The sequence below is a fragment of the Eutrigla gurnardus genome, assembly GCF_963514095.1.
Source record: "Eutrigla gurnardus genome assembly, chromosome: 6".
NCBI lineage: Eukaryota > Metazoa > Chordata > Actinopteri > Perciformes > Triglidae > Eutrigla > Eutrigla gurnardus.
The window spans coordinates 13,613,573-13,640,761 of NC_139920.1; the positions used below are offsets into that span (position 1 = coordinate 13,613,573).

At 43.6% G+C, this 27,189-nt stretch overlaps 3 protein-coding genes and 1 pseudogene across 5 annotated transcripts in view; 2 read left to right on the forward strand and 2 right to left on the reverse strand.

Annotated features, from left to right (window-relative positions):
* LOC311014681 (ceruloplasmin-like) overlaps positions 1-27,189 on the forward strand; it is an 87,108-nt gene that overhangs the window by 13,224 nt on the left and 46,695 nt on the right. Inside the window, exons 23-24 of one of the 2 annotated variants that reach the window (XM_084011414.1) lie at positions 76-181; positions 285-354. In XM_084011414.1, coding sequence (XP_083867540.1) covers positions 76-181; positions 285-310 — 132 coding nt within the window. In that variant the 3' untranslated portion in view covers positions 311-354. Of the gene's footprint in view, positions 1-75; positions 182-284; positions 468-27,189 lie in introns of those variants that run through there. The other variant, XM_084011413.1, reaches the window with a different exon arrangement.
* Positions 12,117-13,703, forward strand: LOC311015276 (hephaestin pseudogene; annotated as a pseudogene). The gene is made up of 3 exons (XR_014599460.1): positions 12,117-12,392; positions 13,048-13,291; positions 13,372-13,703. The product of XR_014599460.1 is annotated as a hephaestin pseudogene (transcript).
* On the reverse strand, positions 16,180-16,858 carry LOC311015277 (uncharacterized protein; the record flags this gene model as incomplete). Its single annotated transcript, XM_084012403.1, has 3 exons — positions 16,180-16,306; positions 16,459-16,550; positions 16,697-16,858. The coding sequence occupies 3 exons, from the start codon at positions 16,856-16,858 to the stop codon at positions 16,180-16,182; spliced, it is 381 nt and encodes a 126-aa protein (XP_083868529.1).
* On the reverse strand, positions 18,645-26,167 carry LOC311014683 (tyrosine-protein kinase ZAP-70-like). The gene is made up of 13 exons (XM_084011416.1): positions 26,019-26,167; positions 25,295-25,789; positions 23,073-23,233; positions 22,837-22,975; positions 22,620-22,701; positions 22,426-22,448; positions 22,305-22,344; positions 21,387-21,591; positions 21,073-21,279; positions 20,588-20,780; positions 19,719-19,859; positions 19,517-19,629; positions 18,645-19,128 (listed from the first exon to the last, which is right to left on the reverse strand). The coding sequence occupies exons 2-13, from the start codon at positions 25,697-25,699 to the stop codon at positions 19,011-19,013; spliced, it is 1,827 nt and encodes a 608-aa protein (XP_083867542.1). The 5' UTR covers positions 25,700-25,789; positions 26,019-26,167; the 3' UTR covers positions 18,645-19,010.

Consider the following 27,189-nt stretch of genomic DNA (forward strand, 5'->3'; position numbering starts at 1 on the left):
CAGGTAATTACAGGGAAACCAGACTTGAAAACACTAATAAACATATCATCTTCACACCATCTTCTTCCTGTTCAGACGGTAAAGATGCGTCCTCAGTATCCTGGTACCTGGCTGCTCCACTGTCATGTCACTGACCACATTAAAGGTGGCATGGAGGCGATGTATACTGTTACTGAGAAAGGTAAGGAAACAGGACAGGGAGACAAATTCAGACTAAGAGAAATAGCAATGGTGGTCATTGAGGATGCTGTACAGGGAATCACATGTTTGCTTCTCTCCAACAGCAAAGAAGAAAGGAATCTTTGGCTGAACAACTGAGAAAAAAATCCACATAGCACAGCAGAGACAAGCTACAGTTTAATTGCAGTACTTTGTTCCCTAAATGGTCTTTGTAAAATAATCTTAATACAAACAGTTACTTGTGCAAATCTGAGATAACTTCATCCATCCATCCATCCATCCAGAGAATGGAGCTGATCTCAGCTGACATTAGGGCGAAGGCAGGGTACGCCCTGGACAGATCGCCAGTCCATCACGGGAATGACACATAGACAACCATTCATCAACATTCACACCTCAAAGCAATTTAGAGTCATCAATTCAGTACCCAGAGAACTCCACACAGAAAGAACCTCAAACTGGAGCCCCTCTTTCTGTGAGGGGACAGAGCTAACCACTATACCACCATGCAGCCCGAGACAACTACAGCTCAGAATAAAACATCACAAGTCAATAGTAATTTTATTTTAATTTATTATTTTAAATGTGTGCATTTTCTTTGACTGCTTTTATATTTTCAAAATGACAATGAAGAAATTATAAAAATGAATTAAACCTGACATTAAATTTAACACTTTTATATGACTGTTATGTGTGACATATGACAGCAGTCAGGCTGAATGGGGGACTATAGCCTTTTCATTACATTGTTTGTAACAAAAAATATTTATCACACTAGTGAACATTGTTGTTGGCAGCAGTGTGACTATGAACCTAACAGGTCTGTAGGGGGGGACCTGTGTCCCTTGGAAGAGCCTCTGACTGATTACAGTCAGCTAGGGATGTACTGCTCCCTGACCAATTTAATGCCCGAGGAATGATCATAGCTGATGCCCCACGCATCACAAACAATTTCACCACGCTCGTTGTGTTCATACACTTACAAAACTGCTTAGCTTTGTGTTTTTGAGATTAAGCCATGCAGATCAAACTGTATATTCAAAATGATTTACCAAATGAATTACTCAAAAATATGTTGAAAGTTATCACACCTGAATAATCTGTACAACGTTCCCTAATTTATCTAAGGGCCTTTGCCAAAATAATGTGTAGTGTCATATGTAATGTGTAATCTGTAGATCTGTTTGATGTTGAAACCAGTGGAACGAGACACAGACTGCTGATTGATGGAGCCAATGTATAGCTGCTGGTCAGATTTTAAAAAGAACACAATTAAAAGTATGAAAACTATGCTCGTAATATGTGCTCTGATGTTTATTTCCTCACATTCCTCACATACATGCATCTGCCATAGAAATAACAAAGCATTTAAAAAGTAGTAGAAGTGAAGTATGAATAAATAGAAGTGACATATCAATACAAAAATAAATAAATGGCATATCAAGCTACTATAGCACTTCGTAAATAGATAATTACATGTTTACCCCTTATTGCACATATTCTTGGATATGGATTGAAAAAGTCAATCAGGATTTGAGCGAACAAAACTGGTGCATGATCAAATCAGTCAGGTTTAAATATCTCCTTAGGAGAAGTCACATTACATACAGTTGTTTAACGCTTACAATACATATTTATCTTTACATTTAACTGCACAATAACTCAAGATCGCCATATTCAAGACAGAGTTAGTCTTGAGAGGGCTGACAGGAAAAAGAAAACAGAAAACACACAGAAAGAAGAAACCATGGCGCCTTCCATCCCTCTAATAACACACCCAGATTGCTAACACCTGGTGAAACATGGGGTGCTCATGTGCAAGTCTTTAATGACACTTAGAAAAAGAAAAGAAATGCAAACAAGATATCACAGAGACACATCCATCCATCATCCATCCATCCATCCATCCCCTTCCGCTTATCCGAGGGTCGGGTTGCGGTGGCAGCTAAGGAGGGCATTCCAGGCGTCCCGGCAACTCTCACAAGCTCCTCTTGGGGCATCCCCAGGTGCTCCCAGGCCAGCCGGGATATATAATCCCTCCAGCGGGTCCTGGGTCTGCCCCGTGGTCTCCGCCCAGTTGGACGTGCCCAGAGAACCTCTAGAGGGAGGTGTCCAGGAGGCATCCTAATCAGATGCCCGAACCACCTCAGCTGGCTCCTTTCTCGACTACGAGCACCTCCCTGTTGACTGAGCTCCTCACCCTATCTCCAAGGCTTAGCCTAGCCACCCTACGGAGGAAACACATCTCGGCCGCTTGTATCCGCAATTTCGTTCTTTTGGTCACTACCCAAAGCTCATGACCATAGATGAGGGTTGGGGCATAGATTGACTGGTAATTTGAGAGCTTTACCTTTCGGCTCAGCTCCCTCTTCATCACGACGGTCCGGTACAGAGCCTGCATTACTGCTGACCCTGCACCAATCAGCCTGTCAATATTACACTCGCTTCTTCCCTCACTCGTGAACAAGATCCTGAGATTCTTAAACTCCTTCGCTTGGGGAAGCAACTCACTCCGCACCCGAAGAGGACAATCCACCATTTTCCGGTGGAGAACCATGGCCTCAGACTTGGAGGTGCTGATTCTCATCCCAGCCGCTTCACACTCGTCTGCAAACCATGCCAGCGTGTGCTGAAAGCCCTGGCCTGATGAAGCCAACAGAACTACATTGTCTGCAAATAGCAGGGATGCAATCCTGAGTCCATGAATATCATGAACAGGATCGGAGACAAGGGACAACCTTGGAGTCCAACACCCACTGAGAACAGGCTTGATTTTGTGTTGAGAATGCGGAAACAACTCGTACTTTGTTCATACAAGGACCTTATGGCTTGTAGCAACGGTCCTAGTACCCTGTATTCCCTCAGTACCCACCATAAGATTGCCCTGGGGACATGGTCAAAAACCTTCTCCAAATCCACAATACACATGCAGACTGGTTGAGAAAACTCCCATGAACTCTTAAGCAACCCTGCCAGGGTAAAGAGTTGGTCCACTGTTCCACGGCCTGGATGGAATCCGCATTGTTCCTCCTGAATTCCAGGTTTGTCAATCGGCCGGATCCTCCTTTCCAGCACCCTGGAGTAATCTTTGCCAGGGAGACTGAGCAGTGTGATTCCTCAGCAATTCGAGCACACCCTCTGTTCCCCCTTTTTTTTAAATGGGGACCACCACCCCGGTCTGCCACTCCACAGGCACTGTACCCACCCTCCATGTGACATTAAAGAGACGTGTCAGCAATGACAGCCCCACAATGTCCAGAGACTTTAGCATCTCAGGGCGAATCTCATCCACCCCTGGCTCCTTGCTCCCAGCTTTTTAACTACCTCAATGACCTCTGCCAGGGAAATGGGTGAGTCCTCCTGAGTCTTCAGACTCTGCTTCCAACACAGAAGATGTGTTGATTGGGTTCAGGAGATCCTCAAAGTGTTCCTTCCACCGCCCAATGGTGTCCTCAGTACGGGTCAGCAGGACTCCCCCCAGGCCCCAAACAGCCTGAGTTAATCCCCGCTTCCCCTTCCTGAGCCACCGTTTGGTTTTCCAGAACCAACCGGCCAACCTCACGTCCTTCTCCATGGCCTCCCCAAACTCCCTCCACCCCCGAGTTTTTGCCTCAATGACCAATGAAGTTGAAGTCGTTTCGGCCCTCCTGTACCTGAGACCCCTGGGCTAACCAAGCCTGAAAGGGTTCCTTTTTCAGTATTTGAAGTCCCCCAGTAAAACAATGGAGTCCCCGGGCAGGACCCTTTCCAGGACCCCACCCAGAGACTCCAAGAAGGATGGATACCCTGAACTGCTGTTAGGTGCGTAAACACACACAACAGTCAAGAGTATTCCCGTCAGCAACACGAATTTGCATGATGCGGACCCTCTTGCTCACCGGGTTGAACTCCAACACCGCACAGGCAGCCTGGGACTTGTGAGTATCCCCACACCTGCCTGGTGGAGTTGATATGTTGGTCAACTCTGGAAAAGAAGAGAGTCCAACCCTTTTCCAGGAGTTTGGTTCCAGAGCCTCTGCAGTGCGTGGAGGTGAGCTCAACTATATCGCCCAAACTCCCGCAACTCACTCAGGTTCCTTCCCCATCAACGAGGTGACGTTCCACGTCCCTAGCGCTAGTCTATGCAACTGGGGGTTGGCATGCCCAGGTGCCCGCCTTCACCTAATGCCTACTGTGTACATTGCACCCGGCCCTGATATCTCTACTTGCGGGTAGTGGGCCCGCTTAATACATACTATATTGAAATCATCCCAAATTAGTTTATCTACTATAGAATTCAAAATGTTGTTGTCATCTTACATTGCCAAAAGATTTTGATTGTGATTGGAGAAGTGACGCTCTTTCACACTAGTAGGCTGCCGAGGCTGGATTCTGCTATGAGGTAATATTTTAATGGTAAAATCAGCTGACAGGTAGTTAAAGGTGGATAGCATTTAGCAGGACCGATATGCAGAAATGTAATCTAATATCAATTAGTATGTTTTATTAAGTGTATAATCACCAGAAATTAAGAATTGTGTTTCATGACCTTGAACTTGTCATGATGTCATCATGGCAGCCCTCCTCTTCCCTCTTGTGTCATTGTTTTGTTTCCCCATGTTTGTCATCCTGATTGTTTCTCCCCCTCTAACTGTGTTTGTGAGCCGGTGGGCGTGGCGTTCTGCGGCTGCAGCTCCAGGTGGGATTCATCAGCCACTAATCACCTGGACTAACCATTCAGTTGCCTCCAGTGTCCCTTTGCCCGCTGTTTCTAACCAGGTCGAACCCATGCAGCTTGGCCGCAGTCGCCTGACCCCAGCGGAACGGAGCCGACGGTTCAAGGAAGGATTGTGCATTTACTGTGGGGAACCTAACCACCAACTTGCCTCCTGTCCCGTTCGGTTAAGACTCCCAGCCTCGCCAGTCTCAGACGGGGTGCTGGTGAGTCGTTCCGTGGTTCCAGCTATTCCCCGTAGGCGTGTTAATTTTGATGCCATGTTGAGTTTCAGTGATAGAGAGCTAGCCATCAAGGCGTTTGTTGATTCTGGAGCCGACACTAACATCATCGACTCAGAATTGGTTAGAATCAACCATATTCCTACCATCCCTCTGAACACGCCCCTAGTGGTCAACTCACTCAATGGTGAGAAATTAGCTCTTATCTGTTCAGAAACTGTACCCATATCCCTGTCATTAGCTGGCAACCATAATGAGCTAATTAGTTTCCATGTCATGCCTTCAGCCAACGCCCCTGTTGTCCTCGGCCTCCCCTGGCTCCTCTGCCACAACCCGGTCATCGACTGGCCTGCAGGTAGAGTTAGTAGTTGGAGTAGTCACTGTCTTTCCTCATGCCTCAGATCTGCTCATCCAAAGTTTTCCAGTGTCTCCAGCCCTCTCTCTCCTGAAACCCCTGATTTGTCCTCTGTGCCTCCTACCTATTGTTCCGGCAGTAAGAACATTAAACCTGATGCCCTCTCCAGACATTTTGGACCTGTGGAGGAGGAGACGACCGCTCCTGATCCCATCATACCCGCTACTTGTGTGGTAGCGTCTCTAACCTGGGAGATCGAAGCAACTGTTAAACAGGCTCTAAGTAGTAACTCCGATCCCGGTGGAGGTCCACCGGGGCGCCTGTTTGTCCCGGATTGTGCTCGTTCCCAGGTTCTCCAGTGGGGTCACTCCTCCCGATTCGCATGTCATCTGGGGGTCTCCAGAACGGTGTCTCTCATCCGCCGACACTTCTGGTGGCCTACTATGTTCGGAGATACCCGGGAATTCGTCCAGGCCTGCACCATCTGCGCCAGAGGCAAGGCGTCTCATCGCCCTCCTGCCGGTCTCCTCCGTCCCCTCCCAGTGCCCGGTCAACCTTGGTCTCACATCGCCCTGGATTTTGTTACCGGCCTCCCTCTCTCGGAAGGTAATGACACTATTCTGACTGTTGTCGACCGGTTCTCTAAGATGGTCCATTTCACTCCCCTATCCAAGCTCCCCTCGGCTTCCGAAACAGCCACTCTCATGGTGAATCACGTCTTCCGGATCCACGGGATTCCATTGGACATTGTTTTGGACCGGGGTCCCCAGTTCACGTCCCAAGTCTGGAGGGCTTTTTGTCGGGCGCTGGGGGCTACTGTGAGTTTGTCCTCTGGCTACCACCTGCAGTCTAACGGGCAGACTGAAAGAGCCAACCAAGACTTGGAGACGGCCCTTCTTGTTTGTGCGCAGAACCCTTCTTCGTGGTTTTCGCAACTTACCTGGGTGGAATATGCGCACAACTCCCTTACCTGCTCGGCTACAGGTATGTCGCCATTCGAGGCCTCACTTGGTTACTTACCTCCTCTGTTCCCTGCCTAGGAGTCTGAGATTGCTGTCCCATCCGTCCAACACCATCTGCGGCGGATGCGACGAATCTGGAGGGTGACCCGCAGGGCGCTGCTCCGCACCCAGGAGCAGAATCGGAGGATGGCGGATCGCTGTCGCACACCGGCACCCGACTACAGGCCGGGGCAAAGGGTTTGGTTAAACTCTAGGGACATTCCGCTCAGTGTTTCCTCTAAGAAACTTACCCCTCGCTTCATTGGCCTGTATGAAGTCGAGGCGGTCATTAGTCCCTGTGCTGTCCGTCTCAAGCTTCCTCCTGCCCTCAGGATCCACCCCACGTTCCACGTCTCTCAGTTGAAGCCTGTGACCAACAGCACGTTGTGCCCTCCTACCGTCGCCCCACCACCCCCCCGATGTGTGGATGCCACCCGGCCTTCACGGTCTGGAAAATCCTGGACGTGCGACGCAGGGGCCGGGGGTTCCAATACTTGGTGGACTGGGAGGGTTATGGTCCTGAGGAGCGTGGTTGGATTTCCTGGTCCCTGATCCTCGACCCGTCCCTCTTGAGAGACTTTTACCGGGATCATCCCGAGAAGGCCGGTAGAGCGCCTGGAGGCGCTCGTTGAGGGGGGGGGGGTTACTGTCATGATGTCATCATGGCAGCCCTCCTCTTCCCTCTTGTGTCATTGTTTTGTTTCCCCATGTTTGTCATCATGATTGTTTCTCCCCCTCTCTGTAGCTGTGTCCCATTTCAGGGTCTGCAGCCTCTACGCGGTCTACGGAGGCAACACCTTCGGAGACTCCTCCGAAGGCTGGGTCAACCGTCGGTAAATGGGACGGTCTAACCTACGGAGCATTTCCTGATTGCGTCATCACTTCTGCCGGCCAAGCCCGGGAAAAACACTGGTCAAAACAAAAATACGACAGACGAACATGGAGAGTTTTTAAAATATATATATATTTATTTTATTATTATTATTATTATATATTTATTTTTTGAGCAAGAGGAGAGGCGGCTGCGGCGACACCGGCGGCTTGTTTATCTCCGGCTGGGAGAGAGCCGTGGGGAGGTAACGTTAAAGCCGTTATTTTAACCCATATTAATGTTTATACATAGCTAGCGTAGTACGTGGTAATTAATATACCCGTTAATAAATGATACCGCTAAGTGACGAGCCATATTAAGTATAGATTGACATGGATAATGTCATTTAACCATAAGACTTAATACAGGGTTTGTACAGGTGCTTAAAATGTAAAATCTTTGAAAATGCTGTAATTTTAATGCTGTTTTTCAAGGTCTGAAAAGTGCTTGAATTTTAGTTTAAATCCTTGGCTTATAAAGTGATTAAATTGAATAGTAAAATGTGTACGAACCCTGTAAATAACCCCGACTTAATTCAATATTTTATTCTTGCCTCTCTTTTAAACATTTTAGTGACATGGCATCCGTCGATTGCATCAGCCCTGCAAACCCCGATGATGGACGATGTGGTGGACAGTGGAGACATGCATCCCACACCCCCCACCTCCCAGATGATGTCCCACTCAGAGCCAGAAGAGTCCAGGGTCCTTAGCATCCCATCCAGTCCAGCAGCACCACCAGGGACTCCTGCTCAGTCAATACTATATATATGTTCTCTGTAAATAGTTATTTCGGCTGATCTTTTGTAAATAGTTCTACATGTTAAGAACACCCACTTGTCAATAGTTATTGTAACTTTGTAAATATTTGTTAATTACACAAAAAATAAATTATTTTCTTGTCACTGAAAAGCAGTTAAAAAGTTGACTTTAGTTGTAAATAAGAAATGGAACAGATAATGTTACAAGGTTATAAGATTTTAATTTAACTATATACAATATTTGGAAAAGAAAATGGAACAATACAATATTTTTAATTAACAATTTAAATTACAAATCAACACAGAACTTTTCTCGAACAGAGAAAAAAACGTCCACCACCCCCCAAAAAATTCAACGCCTCTCAACCATTCTCTCCAATAAACTAAAAAGCCTCTCCATCCTCTCTCTGCTCTCTTTTTCTCTCGTTTCCTCGCTCTCCCTCTGTAACTTCATGTCCTCCCTGATCAAATCCAGCAAGTCATCCGTTTTCCTCGTTCTTGCTGCTGTCGGTGGCCCTGTGTTCTTGGCCTCAACAGGTGGTCGTTCTCATCCCGGACCTGGAGTTTGATCAAATCCTCAGTCTGCTCCTTGCTCTCTACAACAGAATGACATGTAAAGCACATTTCCTGTTATGTCAACATGCAAAATGATTGTACGATATAATAACGATATTAACAGTAATAATGATCCTAAGGTTAGCTTTGTATTCAATCCAAACGTTTACCGTTTTACAGCCTAGAAATACAGCGGGGCTCACAACCCAGCGTTAACGTCATATATTCAGCTGCGAGAGGAGCGAACTGTAGCCTACACAACTTACAAGTACAAATTAACTTAACAGCTCCACGGTTACAATAACATATAAGTTACCATCGGAGCTTGTAACATTTAAAAGTGAAGGGTTTTAGGCTTACGTTACCTTTAAAGGCTAACGTTAACCGAGCTCCACGTATCAACAGCCTTAAGCTACATCACGTAGCTGGCCCTACACTCCGGTGGCTACACGTATTAGCATTTTTAACTTCACGCATTTTAACACTCAAATGTGTTTTAAGGCCCCTTGAACGTCCGACGTAAAGCAAAAACCCGTTACTTACATTTAAATGTGTATTCGGCACTGCTGCCGGGGCCGGGGCTGCTGCCGTCTTTCGCCGCCATTGTTGGTTGAACAGCGGCGCGCAAAGCATCTTGGGATATGGGAGGCCGCGAAGGATAGTAGCGGTGCATCCTCCGAATACAGGAGAAAGGAGGACACATTTGTCGGCCGCATTTGGAGGAGCCTTCGAATTTGGACGAATTGGGACAGCCTTCGCGCAGCTCTGTGACGTAAGCGGCCTTCGAATGCAGCCTCCGAAGGCTGCAGACCCTGAATTGGGTGTGTGTGAGCCGGTGGGCGTGGCGTTCTGCGGCTGCAGCTCCAGGTGGGATTCATCAGCCACTAATCACCTCCCAGCAGTATAAGAAGCCTGGTCTGATTGTCACTCATCGCCAGATCGTTTCGTCAGCATGAGCAGTAGTTCATTGTGTCCTCAGGCCACCGCTAGTCACCTGTCATTCTCTGTGTTTTTCGACCGTGCTTTGTTTGACCAAACTTGTGCCTTTTGTCGCTGCAGTTCTTGCTCCCTGTTTCGCCTGCCTGCCAGTTTGCCGTTCAGTCTGCCTGCCTGCCTGCTCCTTCGTCTACCAGCTTTCCCTGTGCCGCTCTGGGAAATTGTTTGTTCAGCACATGGACGCCATTACCACGTGGAGGGACGCCTCACCTGGCTTTTGGTCTTCACTGGGCATGCTCTGGAGAGCTCACTACTCGCACCATTGATGTCACCAGCCCTGTCCCCTTTATTTCCCCCGTGCACATTGCACTAGTGTTATTCTGTCACACATTAAATCACGTTTAATTGACTTTCGTTGTCGTGTCTTGCATTTGGGTCCAGTCCTCCGGTGTTCGTTCATAACAGAACTGTTTATATCTAGCAATCTGCAACATCACAGCTAGATGCCACAAAGTCACACACACTGCATATTTAACATTAGCTAAGATTAATTGACACAGAAGTTGTGTGAAGACTATGTTGCTGTTAAATATCAGAATCGTGTTAGCATTGACTTTTGTGAGTGACATTATGTGCATGCAATGGGAAATCTGTACAAATGCACATCATCTGTGCATCTATTTTTGAGCGTGTAGTTATATTTCATGGAGGTGTGTCCAGTCTTTTATAATAGGAGGCTTTGTAATGTGAACTGCCACTATATAAGGACCTGTAAAGCCCTGTTATCACGACAGTGAAACCAATGCTTGCTCTGGCTCTGCCTGGACAGAGGGCCTATGAGGACTGATTGCCTGTGGTGGTGTCAGCAGTCGTATCTCTCTCCTACATCAGGCTCTCTGGGCAGATTTGACATGAGCTTAATTAATGATAACTGTAGAGGCGTTAAAAAGGAGCATGGAGACAGCTGTGAATTCCAAGCATAAGAGCTCAACTTGCTTGTATGATGTGAAGGGGATTCCTCACAACATGCTTTTCCACATGCCCCCCTCCGTCTCTCAGACTTAGTCAAATCGGCCCAGTGTGAGCTCTCCAGCATGCTGCGTGTAGGAAATAAGTTCCAGATCTAAAAAGTAAACAAGGTTGAGGTTTTCTGAAGACTGCAAACTTTCACACTACGGGGAGCAGAAGTCATTTGTTGTTCTGAAATCTTGATGAAGTCATCCATATATTAGATATGTAAGTCAATCTGGATGATTTCAGTAGTTTGGAGTTTGTTGCTCACCTTGAGATTTTTATATTTGGGTTTTTTCCTTTTTTCCTTTTTTCCTTCCCTTGTTTCTAACTGCTTCTTACTAGAAAATTAAACGCAAGAGACCAGACCCGGACCATCGTGCACGGCGCTCTGTCAGACACGTGCCGCCCGGTTCTGTCCGACCAGAGACAGCAGTGAAGACGCACCAGAGCGGGTGAGACAGAGGGAGGATTGTCTCCAGCTTCACCAAGACTACAAACACATTTAAAATGTGTTATAGTGGACAACTTTTCATGTGGTATTGCTTAGAGTATTAGTATTTCAGCATTTTAACAATTTAGTACAACACTCAGAATGTTGGTAGTTGCTGTCCGTGTTTGATCTCTCTCGTTCTCTCTGTCCCAGGTATCTCTTACAACCAGAGACGTGGTCACGGTTCACATTGTGTGTGTGCAACTGAACCTTTGAGACACACGTGGCAAATAATCACTATGTCGTCATTGGTGATGCTGTGTTGATGATTATGATGATCAACATTTCATACACAACAGGTTATTAGTCCATAACAATGTAGATGTGTGTGTGTCCTGAATACCCCATAGAAATAAATAAGGATGAAACGAGGCTGTACAAATAAGAAAGACCTCGTAGATCCTTGTTAATAATATTTGTTTTAGGGGATATTAGGTTGCAGAATGAATTGCTTTAAATGACTTTAGAGGGAGATGGAAGTCATTCAAATGAGTATTAATTAAACTACTTTGGTTAGACTGATTTAGTAAATAAGGACAAATTCAAGGAAATCAGATTCCTTATTATCTTTTTTAACCTTTTGCAGTTAACATTGGACATGAGTATTGACTTGATCAAAAGTCAATGTTTTCATCACTGGCTTAACATCAGCCTACACATGATTTTTGGCAATTTCCCAAACAACACAAAATAAAATTTACTACGGTACAGTTCTGATTTTCCATACTCCAAATCAAAAGTGGATAAACTGCATCTAGTCTGATGTAAATGTAACTTCTGATCTCTTCATTTTTGGATAATCAAATGTGGACGTTGCGTAAAAAAACATTTTCTGTTCTTATGTAACCTTACCCCTTTGATTAAGCAAGGTGTCAGGGAGCTCCCTCCCTTTTCCTCTGTGATTGGTTGGCTCAAACCCTGTTTGTTGGTCAGTGAACCCTCTGCTCTGCCTGACTGTTCCCAGCAGTCAGCTGAGGGCATATAAAGAGACACGGAGGGTCAGACTGACTAAATCTGTCTGTTGTCTGTTTGTCCTCATCATTATCATCCTCTGCATTGGTGAACAGAAATACAGACTTCCTCCTTGGCAGTTGTACAGTATATAGACTGAAGCGCCAGCACTAAATCTCCAAAATGCATCGGTTGGGGTTGAGGGGAGTGCTGCTTCTGTGTTGTGCAGCAGTATGTGCATCTGGGATGAGGAGAGAGTACTTCCTCAGAATAGAGGAGGTGTCTTGGAACTACGCTCCAAGTGGGATGAACATCATTCAAAACCGCACACTGCAGGAGGACGAGTGAGTATGCACAGTACATTGGCTTGATTATGTTGGAGTCAGTCAGTCCATCTGGACCGTATCTCTTCCGTATTGGCCACCCTTTAAAAGTTATATGTCTACATTTTAAGATTTGTTTTTCATGGATTGGCGACATACTATAGTCTCCAATTTCTCAACAACTCCAATAGCACTCCACCCCTAATCCACATTCTCAATTAAATGCATGGATGTTTGAGCATCTTACATTTTTACCCCCAGTGTTTATCCCTAGCATTTACTATTGATAGGGAAGTATCAATAGTAAATGCTAAGTCCTATTTGTTTACAATTGTCTACACCAATATTATTAGGACTAAAATCTACCCTAATCGTATCTCTAAAACTTAAACTTTGAGTACAGGTATGTGGCCTCAGAAGTAAGAACATTTATATATTTATTTAAAAAACACATAAATATGAATATTCCTTCACTTACTGGGGCACATGTGCTTTTCCACAATCACAACTCAAAATGTCTGATGTGAACAGCCCTAATCAGCAAGTAACCAGATATATTTTTAAGCATCTACATTTTGACTACTCTGCAATTTTCAGTAGCTTTCTCTCAGCTGTGTATCACAGATTTTGAAGTATTTTAACTGTAACCACTAATAATGCCCTTCTATCTCTGTAGAGAAGCCTCAGTCTTTTTAAAGCGAGGCCCCCAGCGAATTGGCTCCACCTACAAGAAGGCTGTGTATAAGCAGTACAGCGACGCCACCTACAGGACAGAGGTGGTGAAGGCAGATTGGCAAGGCTACCTGGACCCCTGTTGATGGCCGAGGAGGGAGACACAGTGATTATCCACCTGAAGAACACAGCCTTCAGACCTTACAGCATCCACCCACATGGACTGAACTACAGTAAGGGCAACAAGGGTGAGGAATGAATGAATTGATGAACAGATTTAACAAGCTGATAGATGTGTGACTTTGTGTGTTTGTATCTGTCTGTTCAGGTGCCCTATACCCAGATGGTACTGGTCCAGAGCTGAAGCGTGACGACTCAGTGGCTCCTGGTACAACTGTGACATATGAGTGGACCCTCCCAGAGAGCCACAGCCCAACATCGCACGACAATAACTGCTTGACCAGATTCCACCACTCCCACATCTCCACACCAAAAGACATCAGCTCAGGACTGATAGGACCCCTCATTGTCTGTAAGAGAGGTACTGAAACCTTATATCCTGTCGGGACCCAGGATCCTGTCGGGGAGCAGACTGTTGGCCCACCTTTGAGCTCTACTGAGACAGAGGAGGGTCCGCAGAGCACCAGACCTGCTTGGTGACTGTGTCGGTTACTGAGCATTGTGAGACCGCCACTTTACCTGAGGCTGGCTGTACGCCCAACGCTGCCCTCCTCAGATGCCTGCGCTGGGGTTTTGGCAGATACAGTGCCCCTCTAGGATGAAGAGGGGAAAAAAGCTCCAGAAATTGTTTTCTATGTTTCGGTCTAAGATGGTAAACTGTAGAGTAATCTCAATACTTTCTGCATTACATGATTCCATATTTGCACGTTAAGTGATATTCCAGTAGAGGGGTATGTGTGTAAATGGAAAAGTACATCAAAACAAGAGAAAACCACAGGGTGATGTCACACGACGCCAGAGCTAAACGCTGCATTAGCAGTATTGAACCTTTCAGTCTGCAGAAGTATGTTATGTTATGGACACTCAGTTACCTTTATGGACGAAGGACACACGGTGTGTTCAATGGACTTCTGTTGGATATTCCTTTACCCATCCTCGCCTTTAAGTTCTCTCACTGGGAGAGGACCCCTTCATGCACTGTGGGAATATTTCAGTAGTGTATTAATGCTGGAGTGATATTAGGGATTTAATTATCATCCAGGGTGGGGGTAGTGTTGCCGGCCTTATGGGTAACCTGCGTACCTGTATGTGAGGTGAGGTGTGATGGGAAGCGTAGTCTCCGTGGATGTGTGTGGATGTGAGAAGCCGCTGCTCCGGTGAAGTTGATGTACAAATGAGTGTTGTTAGCCAGCAGAAGTGTATTAGATGAGCTCAAGATTACAGCCTCACAAGACTGCAGCGTTTGTCCTCTTGTAGACGACTCAATGAAAGCCTCTGGTTGGACGGTGAAGGATTTCTCCTGTCATTCTTCTGGTCGTGTCACCCGGACACTAGAAATGCGGGTCACCAGCTGAACGAGCAAAGGTCACGTTAGCATCCACAGCGTGCTCCCAACTAGGGTTCAGGGCCGATAAGCTGGAAAGGTAACACACCATGAAAACAGTGTTTACGGAGGCTTCTGGTTGGACTTATAGCTAGGGATGTGACGCTCGAAGCTGATGTTTCGAAACAGTGTCGAGCTTACGGAACGCAAGTGTTTCGGACAGTGTTTCGAAATGTGGTTCAAAACGCCCCTGTCACGTGACCACAGGCTTCGTAGCGGTTCATTCAGGTTTCAATCGGTTTTCCAGAGGTGGCGCTTGCGGCGTGACGCAATTGCCTCATTAAACAGCTGGTTTATCTAAAACTCAAAGCCCCAGAATTTATGGGAGTTGTTTGATCATCGTGTTGGTGAAACGCAAAACATTCAGAGCGCCACTGCAGATGCCACAGTGGAAGTTCAGAAATATCTGACTGATGCCTTCATCCCAAGAACAGCTGACCCGTTGAAGTACTGGCAAGAGAGGAGAGTTGTTTATCCACATTTAAGTGTAATGGCAAACAAATATTTGTGTATTCCAGCAACAAGTGTGCCTTGTGAAAGGATTTTTTCCAAAGGCTGGGGAGGTTTTGTCCAAAACCAGAAACCGACTAAATGCCAAGACTGCAGAACAACTACTATTCTTAAATAAAAATGTATCTTGACATACAAAAAATGTGTTTTTATTTGTCCATGTTGAACCTGATTAACATAGCCTAACTTTCCCAATTCGTTTATCCTTTCCCTACAACATGTTCTCAAGAAAAAGCCTGGGCCATCAGCCTACATTTTAAAACAGAATCATGTAGGCTACTATGAACCTGAAATAACAAAACATCTGGCAAATTTCGATTTAAAAAAAATCAATTTAAAAATACTGTTGGTGGCGCTTCTTGGGAATTGAACACCGGACTTTCGGGTGTACGACGCGATTGTTCACCATTAGGCCACGTTACTTTTTGCGGTTGGGCTGACTACCTGACAGCTATTTATATTCTCTGTCTGAACCAGTTGAGTTTCACAGTCAAATTGTCATGTTAGCACAACTGGCCACTAGATGTCACCATGGAGAACCAGGTTTCGGATTGTTTCGAAACCTCGACACAATTCCGGCACAATTGCTTCGAACGCTTCGCTGTTTCACAAAGCCTCGTTCTGCCCATCCCTACTTATAGCAACACACGGCCACCACAAGATGGTGCTGTTCCACTGCTATCTGAAGTTATCTGAGGGCTTTATGATATCTGTAGGATGTATGTTTAGAATACATTCTAAGGTTGTTTCTATATAGAAGTTACTCAAAGTGGTTCAAGACTGATTCCATGATGATGTGATGTGAAACTATTTGAATTTGATAACTGCAGCAAAGTGACTGAGAACAATGATTTTACACGTTTGAGTCCACTCCATGTTTTCAGCTTCTATCTTTTTTTTACATCCAACATTAAAGACAGAGACCAATCGTAAACGTAGACAGACTTTTGACTTTTTATTGGAGGAACTGTTTGGGTGGTCTGATGATGTACTGTAGACACTGGAGATGTCTTTCAGCTGGCACTTCCCAGAAGGCTCTCTGCCGACTGGTCAGCTGTTTGCTCAGCTCTCATAAGCAGAAGTCTGGACATGTCTCTGGAGGAGAGCATCTTCTCTGGAGCTTAGACGCTCTGCTGCTTTGCTGCTGGTGAGGAGACAGACAGACTTCATAGACCTGGACCTGATGGACCTGAAGAGAAAGGACAAGAAGAACAGAAAACACTTAGAGCAGCAGTGGGGAGCAACGCTAGAATATTCTGGAGGAAACTTACAGTATCTAGAGAGACATTTTAAAAACGTGTGCTCACATAAAGTCACTGCAACATAATCAAGTTCACATACTTTGATGCCTCGCTGTGCTCGTCCATGTTCTCTGTGGACACGTCGCTATCTTCATCTCTGGGGGCTTGCTCATCTTTCTCATCCTTTGGCTTCTTTATGAATGAAAAAACAAAACATTTCATTGATTTCTTAAATTGACTTCATGAAGAAAACAAAGGTAAATGTATTAGATCAAGCATAATAATAATGATGATAATAACAATAATAATAATAGCAGCTTAATACGGTTATTCCTTACCTGGTTCTTCCATTTCAGGATCAAGGCATTGCTTCCCTCGTCTCTGTGGTCTGGTCCTGAGGGTCCTGGGGGTCCTGAGGGTCCTGGGGTTCCTCTGGGTCTTCTTGCCAATTTGGGTCCAAGGCAGTGCTGAAGACAATCAAATGGAATCCATCCATCCATCCATCCATTTTCTAACGCTTATCCTGTATTTAGGGTCACGGGGGGGCTGGAGCCGATCCCAGCTGTCAGTGGGCGAAGGCACGGTACACCCTGGACAGGACGCCAGTCCATCGCAGGGCTCGTGTCCTGCCTCTCGACTCATCAAGTGTTTTCTTTTACGCAGCTTTTTGCGAAATAGTCGTCTTTTTGCTGATAGTTTTCTCTGTGGGAGCAGCTGGGGGTGGAAGTGGCAGCTTGGCTTGGTCGTCATTGTCAGTTCTTCGCCGTTCCGTGCTCTCTCTCACAGACTGCTCTGCTAGAGAGGCGCGACTAGCAAGCCGTGACCGCGTAGGCGACGCTGCGACGGATGAAGGCAGGAACCTCCGCCAATCCGTTTATTCGGTCGGAATAAAATGATTGGTCAGACTTTTATCAGAAATATGAGAATTAAACGTTGATGAGTTTCAACACCTGATGGATTTATTTTACATTTTAGTGTACCATACGCTTATTAGGAGCATTTTAAGATTACAGAAGAAAAGTGTAAAAATGCCAGAAAGGTAAGAATTGCTTTAAGTGCAAATTTTCTTACATTTTCAGGAATTATTACATTATAGGGTGCTACGGGAATTATACATTATAAAATTACTGTTAATTCAACAAAACATGTCAGTTTAATAAAGAAACTAACGCCTGGCTCCGCCCTACGAATAGAAAAGTACACCAAGGTCTAGTTAGAGCTGTTGGTGGCAATTTCCGGTCACAACCTTCAAAATAGTATACCCTTAAAAAAAGAATTCTCATTAAATATTGCACTCGTCCGTAAAACAATATCCACATGTCAACCACGTTTTTTGACGACACAATGCATTTGAAGAGGTTTCCTCCCAAAGTAAAGGTGCAATTTTCAACTGACCAAAAAAAAAAAGAAGAAGAAGAAGCTGGACATAGCAATTTCAATGCTACATTTTTCTTGCTTACTGCCAAAAATATTGATGACATGATTTGAGATTCAACCACTGCCCATGAATCTAACATGCGATGTATCGGCCTGATGTTTTATTCTGTACATTTTTACTCTGCCATTATTTTTGACTAATCCACTTCCGGTGTCGCGTGCGCTTCAACTGTTGCCTTACAGCTCAGAAGTACTTCCTTTGATACTGTATGTGACTGAATGTCAGGGCCAGCCTGACAAACCTCATTTAACAGTCAAAACAAAACTATTGTTAATCCCATTTGAATTACAGTAAAAAAGGAAATATCTGTATTAAAGCTGTTTTAATTATTGATGATTAATACCTATTTCAATTTCCTTATTTATTTATTGACTCTGTACTACAAAAATCATTATGCCTGTATTCCTTCATAACATTTTGAAATGTCATTTCACTGATGCCTTTTATTTTCAGTAAGGCTGCATTAAAATCTGCCTTGTGCTTTTCCAAAGCAGATGTTCCAGATGTATTACTCTGCACATGTAAGCTATATACAAAATTAGTTTCTAGGATGTTACCTTAATGAAGTTACATATAGTTGTATCATTTTGTCTTGGGGCCTTTTGAAATATGTTGGCCATCCCTCTGTGAGTCAGTTGAGCGTAATTAATGATTATCTTGTTACATTGTTATATATTATCTATTTTATTTTACTCCATTGTATTTAAAAAAGAAAAACAAATAATGCATGTAATAGGCTTATATGTCTATGAACTCAACTTTTAACTTGCATCTTGCATGTAAACGTTGTGTTGTAATAAATGCAAATCTTAATCACTGACTTTACAAGGAAAGTCAAAAAGAAAGTCTACAGTTCTATCACTTTATTTCTACTATGAGTTTGTTGAGCACAAAAAGATACGATGAAAAAACATTTTGTAGTTTTACAATATACTATACTCCAAAATACCACAATATAAAATTATTTTGTACATCAATGCAAAGACGTTGACATGTAACATTCAACAGACAGACAGAAATCCCCCTCACACGGCCGACACACTGATGTCCCATTGACAAATTTATTGTCACTGAGGCCCGTTTAGCTGTATCGGGACTGTAGTCGAAGCTTGTCAGTGTGCACCGTTCATAAAAAGATCTATGTTTTGCTTGTTTAATGGCCAGTTGAAAGGATGCTTTGTGCAGGGCTGGGACAGAATGTGCTTTGTTTCTGTCTACTTGATAGGCTCGGCAGTGGCTGCAGCTCCCTCAGGCTTGGCCTTGTTCGATATGGAGTAATGGTAAGACCTCATGGACTCCTCAACCTTCTTGAAGTCAGGACGATCCTCATGCCTGGTGAGAGAGGAGGGTCAGAAACAGTTGTTTGAAAGGTTATGAGTGTCACAAGTCCTTTAGGTGTCACAGATATGTCCGACGCTGACAGCATCAATACAACCAACACTGACTGAGGAAAATAATGTCCTCCAGCCACAGCAGTCAGGCTTTAGGCCTGGTCATAGTGCAATAACTGCAGCAAACGCTGTTGTGCATGACACCATTAACTCCTTTGTTAGAAAGCAACATTGTGCTGCACTCTGTAGATCTGCCCTAAGCCTTCTCATACTGATAATCATAATATTTTGATGATATGCTGCTGCTACTCCATACATAATATTGATCCCCATGCAAAAAAAATAATACTTAACTAACTAACTAAGCAGTCAGATGATCAGTTTCTTACTTGTACGTCCAGCATTCTTTCATCACTGCATACATTCGCTCTGGACACACTGTTGGACAGTTCATGCGGTTCCCACTGTCAATGAAGCGCATCACCTCCTGTCCTTTCATTTTCTAGACAATATTGGGACACAGATAGAGCAGCGATTCAAGTTGCACCACTGATTGATGACTTTGATGGTGCTCTGCAGAAACCTGGGTACCTTGTAAGGTTTGCCTCCGTAGGAAAAGGCCTCCCACATAGTGATGCCATAACTCCACACGTCACTTTTACTGGAGAATTTGTGGAAGTTTATACATTCTGGCGCGTACCACTTGAGAGGCCATTTACCTGCAATCCGAGCCTGTACAACACAACGTGTATGACAACAAGCAGCATGTCAGTGAAAGCAGCCCACATCACTTTTGATATTTAGAGCCAGCATACTGTATTTCAAGGGGGGCTTTACGGAGGGGCAAAGGAGGCTGCAAGATTTGTTCATTTTCATTTTTTTGAATGGAACTTTTTTCCAGAATCCTTTTTTTTTTTTCAAATCTATCAATTTGAAAGTACTTCTAAAATTACTCGATGTAAGCTGTTTTTATGTTTGAAACAAACGAAAAAATAAAGTTCAATATGTATCTGTAAATCTGCACAGCAACAGTGCCTATAACACCTAACTCCTTTCTTCTTGTGACTGAGAACAGGTCAATAAAAGAAAAAATATTTCTCAAACAATAAAAGGCTTCAAGAGTTATACAGAATAGTGCTGAGTTGAATTATTTCCTTGGAGTCAGTGATTCCTGGGACTTTCTAAGCCCTACGCTTCCTCCAGATGTAGGTCAGTAAACAAGCAAAGGAAATCAATTAAGTGTCTACTTTAGTTTGCGCAGAGCAGCCGGTAGCACCTTTGGTATGTGTGTGAGAGAGCTCAATGATTCCCAGAAAAGCAATCAATTTAATATATTCTTTATCTGTTGGTGTAAGCTGCAACGCCTATAATCCATACACCTCCTTCCTTCAGTGGTTCTACATGTGTGTCAATTTGTCTTGCAGTGCAACAACATGAAGAAAATCTGGCAGTGCACAAACCTTGTAATAGTTGTCATCGGCTCCGAGGGCCTTAGAGAGCCCAAAGTCACTGATTTTGGCGAACTGTTGCTTGACTAGCAGGACGTTACGAGCTGCTAAGTCTCTGTGCACAAAGTTCTTCTCCTCCAGGTACTTCATTCCCATCGAGACCTGGTGCATCAGGTTGACAATGTTCTCCATAGTTACAGTATCCCTGTAGGGACAAAAACACTGATCGTCACAGAAATCAGAAGATGATGAAGGATATGTTTTATAGATATGTCATATCTAGACACCACTACATTTAAAGGGTCACATGTAAAATAAAAAAGTCAACAAAATTGTGATGTGGGGCTATATAAACAAAAACGCCATTGACTTACAGTAGCCTATAGGGTATTTCCCTTAATGATATAAAGTAAGAGGAGCAACTGTACCAAAATCAATACTAATAATAGTAATTTCTTAATGATTAGAGGCGGCACATATGCCTGTGCTTAGCTCACTTATTGGTGGAGAGGAACTTGTTGAGAGGTCCACCGGATGCCATCTCCATGACCAGCATCAGACTCTCAGCGTTGCACAGACCCATCATGCGGACGATGAAGGGGTGGCTCAGCTGGTGCATGATCTCCGCCTCCCTCATCATCTCCTCCTTCACCATCTTCTCGTTTTCATTCTTCAACACTTTGATGGCCACGTCGATCTGGCCCCTGAGAGAAGACAAACCAAAAACATTTGTTCAACCAACGTCTGCATAATCACGTGGCGTCTGGAGGGCCCTGGGTTCAGTAGTAAATCTTTATGTTTCAGTCCTCACGACTCGGTCTTGAGGACTCCTTTCTTGACGCAGCCAAAGTTCCCAGAGCCGAGCTCCAATTCATCGAGGATCAGCTGAGACCTCTTGATGTCAAACTTCCTAATTTCATTTGGGTTGTGATACGGGTTGAATCCACTGCAGTCCATCGGCAGTAGATCACGGTCTGCAGGCACGGCGGTTGCTGCCGTCGACGCTGCACCAACAGCTGACAAGTGAAGGTGCAAAGCAATCGTTAAAACATAATTTAACTGAATTGATGTTGTTGTCTGGAAGTGACTGTAAAATGTTTGCTGGCAGAAGTGGAAAATAGTGGGAAATACTTCATTTCCATTTATTTCCATTTTGTAGTAATTAATAATTTTACTGCACATTTCAGATAGAAATGTTGTACTTTTTACTCCACTACATTTACATGATGATCCAAATTTATTTTTCAGTTTCAGATTTTACACATAAAACTAAATGTGTAGTATTACAAATATGTTGCAATATTATAATATGATATGGTTACAAACTACCCAACAATATAAAAATGACTTCCTCATCAGCTGCAACATTTTAAATGCTGCTCATACATACAACATTGATAATACGTTTTAATTCATATACTGTAATATAATGTTCTTAGTAAAAGTAAATATACGCCCATTTTCCCAATAATACCCCTGTACTTGAGTATGATTTTGAATACATGACATTTATTTACTGTCATTGCTCATTTTTATTCTGTTATATTGCTACTTTTACTAAAGAAGTTTTATACTTTCTTCTTCAGTTTTGTGTAATTTGGACACTTGTTTGGGCTATATAATCTGGGGTATGTGGTGTTTGTTCATATACTTGTACTTAATTCTACATTAAATGAAAGTTATTTGGTTGAAAGTGCATTTTGAGCAGGTTGTACTTCAGGTGACTGACCTCGAGGTGGCGGTGTGTATCCATTTGTGCCGGGCCGCCTCTGAAAGAGTCACATTCACATTAATCTCATAGAAAGAAAAATAGGGTGATTTAAACGAAGCAGGATGTTGTCAGTACTCACTGTTGCAGGAACATTGGGAGTCTCTGAAAGATTATGACATTTTAATTATATCAACAATTTCACTTGTAGGTGTGATGATCAACAGGTTGAATATTACAAATAACCCACAAACATGAACTGGAAACTCTCTGTGAGTTTTGCAACAATTACATAATGTTGATTTGACTGAGGAAAGGAAATAAGACGTTCCGTACTTCCATCAGGTTTTCCGTTGACACACGCCTCCCTGAGATTAGTCACTAGGCCGTCAGCTTTCATCTTCAGGTACTCAACCAGCTAGAGATTGAGAGAACATTGCATTTTAGGAAGAAGAGAAGGGCCATGAGCGTCCACATAATCACTAGATTATGTTGTACATATACTGTATATGAATATAAATGGAATAAAGAGAAGAAATAATGGAGGGCCGACCTGCCAGACTGTGTCAAACTTTGTTCCGTCTGGCATGGAGTATTTCCCTGATTTGTCTTGGAGGATCTGGTAGTGGTATACTGTTTTCCCATACACCATGGAGAGAGCAAAAGTCCCCGACTCCTCTCTGTCTCTCACTCTATGAAGCAACCGACAAAAACAAAAACGGAAGACCTTTGACCTGTGGTTGATCACAAAAAGACAAGAGCTGCAAAACATCATGCTGAGCAACTTACAGAAACTTGCCGTCGGGTTGCGCTCCAGAGTAAAGCCGCCTTTCACCCTCCTGCCGGGTCACTTTACCGTGAAACCAGGGCATCTTCTCGTGGGCCGTGGTGGCGATCAGTTTCTCCAGCTGAGGAGCTTGACTGATGATTGCCTGCTCCATGGCTTCTCCCTGAGTAGAAAGAAGAAAAAAAAAAAAGATAGAAGAAACAGACAGTTCAGGAGTGTATCGCAAACTCATTATTCAGCAACGTGTTGGTCTCTGGTTACCTGATATCCTGCAGAGATATAGTTTCAATATAGTACTCTGAAAGGTGTACATCACATTAAGATTTTTGCATATAATGTACTTAAAGTAAGATATGCAGAGAAAGGGCCCCTGTGATGCTAACTTCATTATTCAATAATTTATGCATTAATGCATAAAGAGCATTTTAGTGTTTTTTTGTGTGATCAATAACATATTTGTTGTTTGTATGAGGGAGAGGAATCACCGTTAGTCATAAAAGTGACATTTTGTTTAAGCTTTGCCTCTTTCTTTCTATTTTACATGCAAAATATAGAATACTATATCCCTTTGTTTAAAAGTGCTGTTTAAATGAAATAATTTTACTTTAGAAGTTTTGAGAAAATGTTTTGGGAAATTGGTGGGGAAAAAGGAGGACATCTATTCTCAGCCAAAAAAGTTATAAAAAGTACAATATTTCCCTTTGAAATGTAGTTTAACAGAAATTGGCAATATTCAAATAGGAACTCAAAGTTGTACCAACATGCTCGAGTAAATCCACTTAGTTACTTTCCACCACTGCGAAGAGGTGCTATACAAAGAGGCCTGTGATTTTTCTGGCTCCTTTTGGTCCCTGCTTGGAGTCCGCATAAATCTGGAGCCAGTTTGGCTGTTTAGCAGAAGCCCACCAGTGATAAAAGGCTACTGGTCTCAGTGTGCGACTGTCTGCAGCAGGGGACGAACCATAAAACTACAGGATTCTGGATTGAAGTCAGACTTCAGAGGGCCAGGCCTGAGTAAACAGTAATCAAATGAAAAGGTGCAATTTCTGAAATCACTTGGAGATTATGCTTATGTATGTGTGTGTAATTTTTCTGTTCAGGCTCTCAAGTGAGACTGTTTTTTCTGCACGGGGTTCTTGATGACGGCACGTTATATTGGACGTACGATGGAGGTAAAAATTATATTTGACAATTTCGTCAGCAACACCTCTTTCCAGAAAACTTTCATAGGAACTGTTTCTTTGGTAGAACGTTGTTCAATAAAAACTGTTAACAGAAAGGAAAATATATACATTCGGGTGGAGGCAGAAACCACTTGAGGTACTATATATGTTTTTCTGTAATTTGGGTGATGGTGGTGGAAGAAGTACTCATAAAAAAATGTCAAAAGTACTTCGTACATACTGTAAAAATCTGTAAAATGTACTTCATCAAAAATAAAAGTAGTCATTATGTGGTAAAAATGAGATATTATGATATATTTCTGGGTCACCAGATCATTCTGAGGTGTTGTGAGATGATTAGTGGGAGCGAAAAGAAGAACCAGAAGAAGACTATTTTATGAGGCAGGTCCGTAGGAGAAACATGAGAAGATCAAGGTAGCAAACAAACTCACGCCCGCGGACTAATTTGCATTTTGCAAAAAATACATTTTGTGGGAGTTGTTTGATACTAGAGGAAAGAAGAAAAAAAAATCTTTTTCTTTACTGTTTTTTTTTTTTTTTTAAATGTGGGTCTCAAACTGTTATTACAATACTGTTATTTAAACAAATTGTGTTTCTTCGGATGAACTACGCACAACCATTATCCATCTGAAATATGTCAAAGACTGTTGTGGACTGTAAAAGACTGTGATTGTTTTTGTAAGATATCACAAACCAAATGGTTGGGAACAAGAAATATGTTTCATTTTGATTTAACGTGTTGCTGTATTTTTTCATGTGTTTTGTGTGAAATCTTAATCTGTTTCTATCCAATTATAGTCAGGATAAGGCTACAATATTTTCCTCAAAAATGAAGTGGAGTAGACGTATAAATTAAAATAGAATGGAAGTATTAAATCAAAGTATCTCAAACCTTTACTTAAGTATTAATAAATCTAATTAGTTATATACAACCACTGGAACCACCCCTCTAATTATCAAATGCATCTCTTATTTTAACTCCTTGCTTCTGGAGACACCGATCTGTCCAACACGTCTAAGCATCCTCAGCCGAGCCTCACCTCCAGATTCCAGGTCTGCTTCACGTACTCCCTCAGCATGTTCTCTCTCAGGCTGTCAAACACGCCGGGACGTATCGGCGTCTCTGGAGGGCGCAGGCAGGGTTTCTTCAGGGTGCACACCAGCCCAGCTGGGTCTTTGCTGTAAAACTCACAGAGTTCTGCAGGCCCACAATGTGGCTTTCCTCCTGCTAAGCAGTAGGTCCCGTTGAGCTGCTTCTCTACGGGGTAATGGTGAAACTCCAGGTTCCACACAATAGACAGGACGTAGCCTCCCAGGCTGCGGAGACACTGTCGAAGCAAGAAGATCCCGTCGGCCATCCCGGCCAGCTTCAGGTGCTGCTCGGCATCCGAGCGACTGATGCTGCCGTAGTAGAAAGGAAGCTCAGCTGCCGGGTCGATGGACATGCTGAGACCAGGGACAGATGAGCTGGACTCTGGCTTTGGGGTCCTGGATGTCGACCACGATTGTGGAAATTAACTGGAGAGCAGCAACACCTGTAATCAAAAAAGGCTTTTTAGGAATATGCTGGTTCAGTAGCCCAATGTGTTACCAGTACACTCACAGTGTGTGACCTTTCTGCCCTCTACCTCCCCTCCACTGTCTGCTCAAACAACCCCAATTTCTCATCAAACAAATTACAGAACAGTTGTGGAACAGTTTGACAATGAACATTCAATGTAATACGTTTTTTTCCCCAAAAAGCAAAACACCTGTGAACCTCACCTCCTCTACTCTTCTTCTACGTTAAACCAGGAGAATTGTTTTTCAGGACTGTGAGCTCTACACGGATGAGCTCCGAGGTGACATGTGTGATTGCGACTTTTAGCAAGAAGCACCCACACGTTGAGACCTGCATGAAGCTTGCAGACTAACGAACTGGCGACAAAAGCCACAACAGGAAGTTGCAGTCAGCCCTCACAGCCTCTTTTCTCCAGCATTGTGTTCTTCCGTTGAACAGGTGCTTTTGGGTTCGAGATCTTCTGCTTTAGAGACTGCTTTATTGACCTCACTGCACCATAAAAAAAAATAAAAAAAATATAATGTGATGCGTCTGTTAGGAATCTGGTATAAGGCTCCGGAAGAGGTGGCTAAGCTGAAGTGAAGACATGAAGATTAAAGATTAAAATCACTCAGGTTTTGGCTGCAGTGTTGAACGGTTATTTGATAGCAGGTGGAAAATGCCTTTTGGAAACTGGAAATTTACAGAGATCACAAAACACTCACACACAGCAGAGAGGAAAGCTAAATGTGCAGACGTGCTTGTAGGAGGATGGAGATTTTTTAGACCCCAGTGTGTTGGAAAGTTACCAATTATACCAATTTTACCTTTGTGTTAGATTTTCCAGTCATCAGTTTCCAGACTTGATGTGAATGGAAAATGCGTTGATGTGGGATTTTCTTTGAATGTTTATTGATTTGACTGAAAAGTTACAGAAAATGAATTGACTATTTGTCAATTGTTGTTTTATTGCCTAAGTCATTTATATTACACATACATATATAAATAGACAAGCTTTTATTTAATTGATTTAAATGAAATGTATTTAATTTCAGTAAGAACCAAATCACTTTTTGAGTTCAGCACGTTGCTTTGTCCCACAGTGGAAAGTCGTAGAGGTGAAGAAGTAAGAGAGTGAAGACCTCAGCTTCCTGGCTACAAAGCCACGTTGCTGCCCACATCCACAGTGGACAACCGAGGAGACACACAAAGACCACAACAAAGACCACAAAAAGACCTCCAGACCCGACACAAAGTCCTCCAGACCCGACACAAAGACCTCAAGACCCGACACAAAGACCTGCAGCCCGACACAAAGACCTCAAGACCCGACACAAAGACCTCAAGACCCGACACAAAGACCTGCAGACCCGACACAAAGACCTGCAGACCCGA

Coding starts and splice junctions, on each gene's coding strand:
- LOC311014683 (XM_084011416.1), bottom strand. CDS start 25,699: ATGTCCATCGACCCGGCAGCTGAGCTTCCTTTCTACTACGGCAGCATC. Junction 21,280..21,386: donor GGAGTCCTCAAGACCGAGTC/GTGAGGACTGAA, acceptor GTCTTCTCTCAG/GGGCCAGATCGACGTGGCCA. Junction 19,630..19,718: donor ACGGAGGCAAACCTTACAAG/GTACCCAGGTTT, acceptor AATATTGTCTAG/AAAATGAAAGGACAGGAGGT.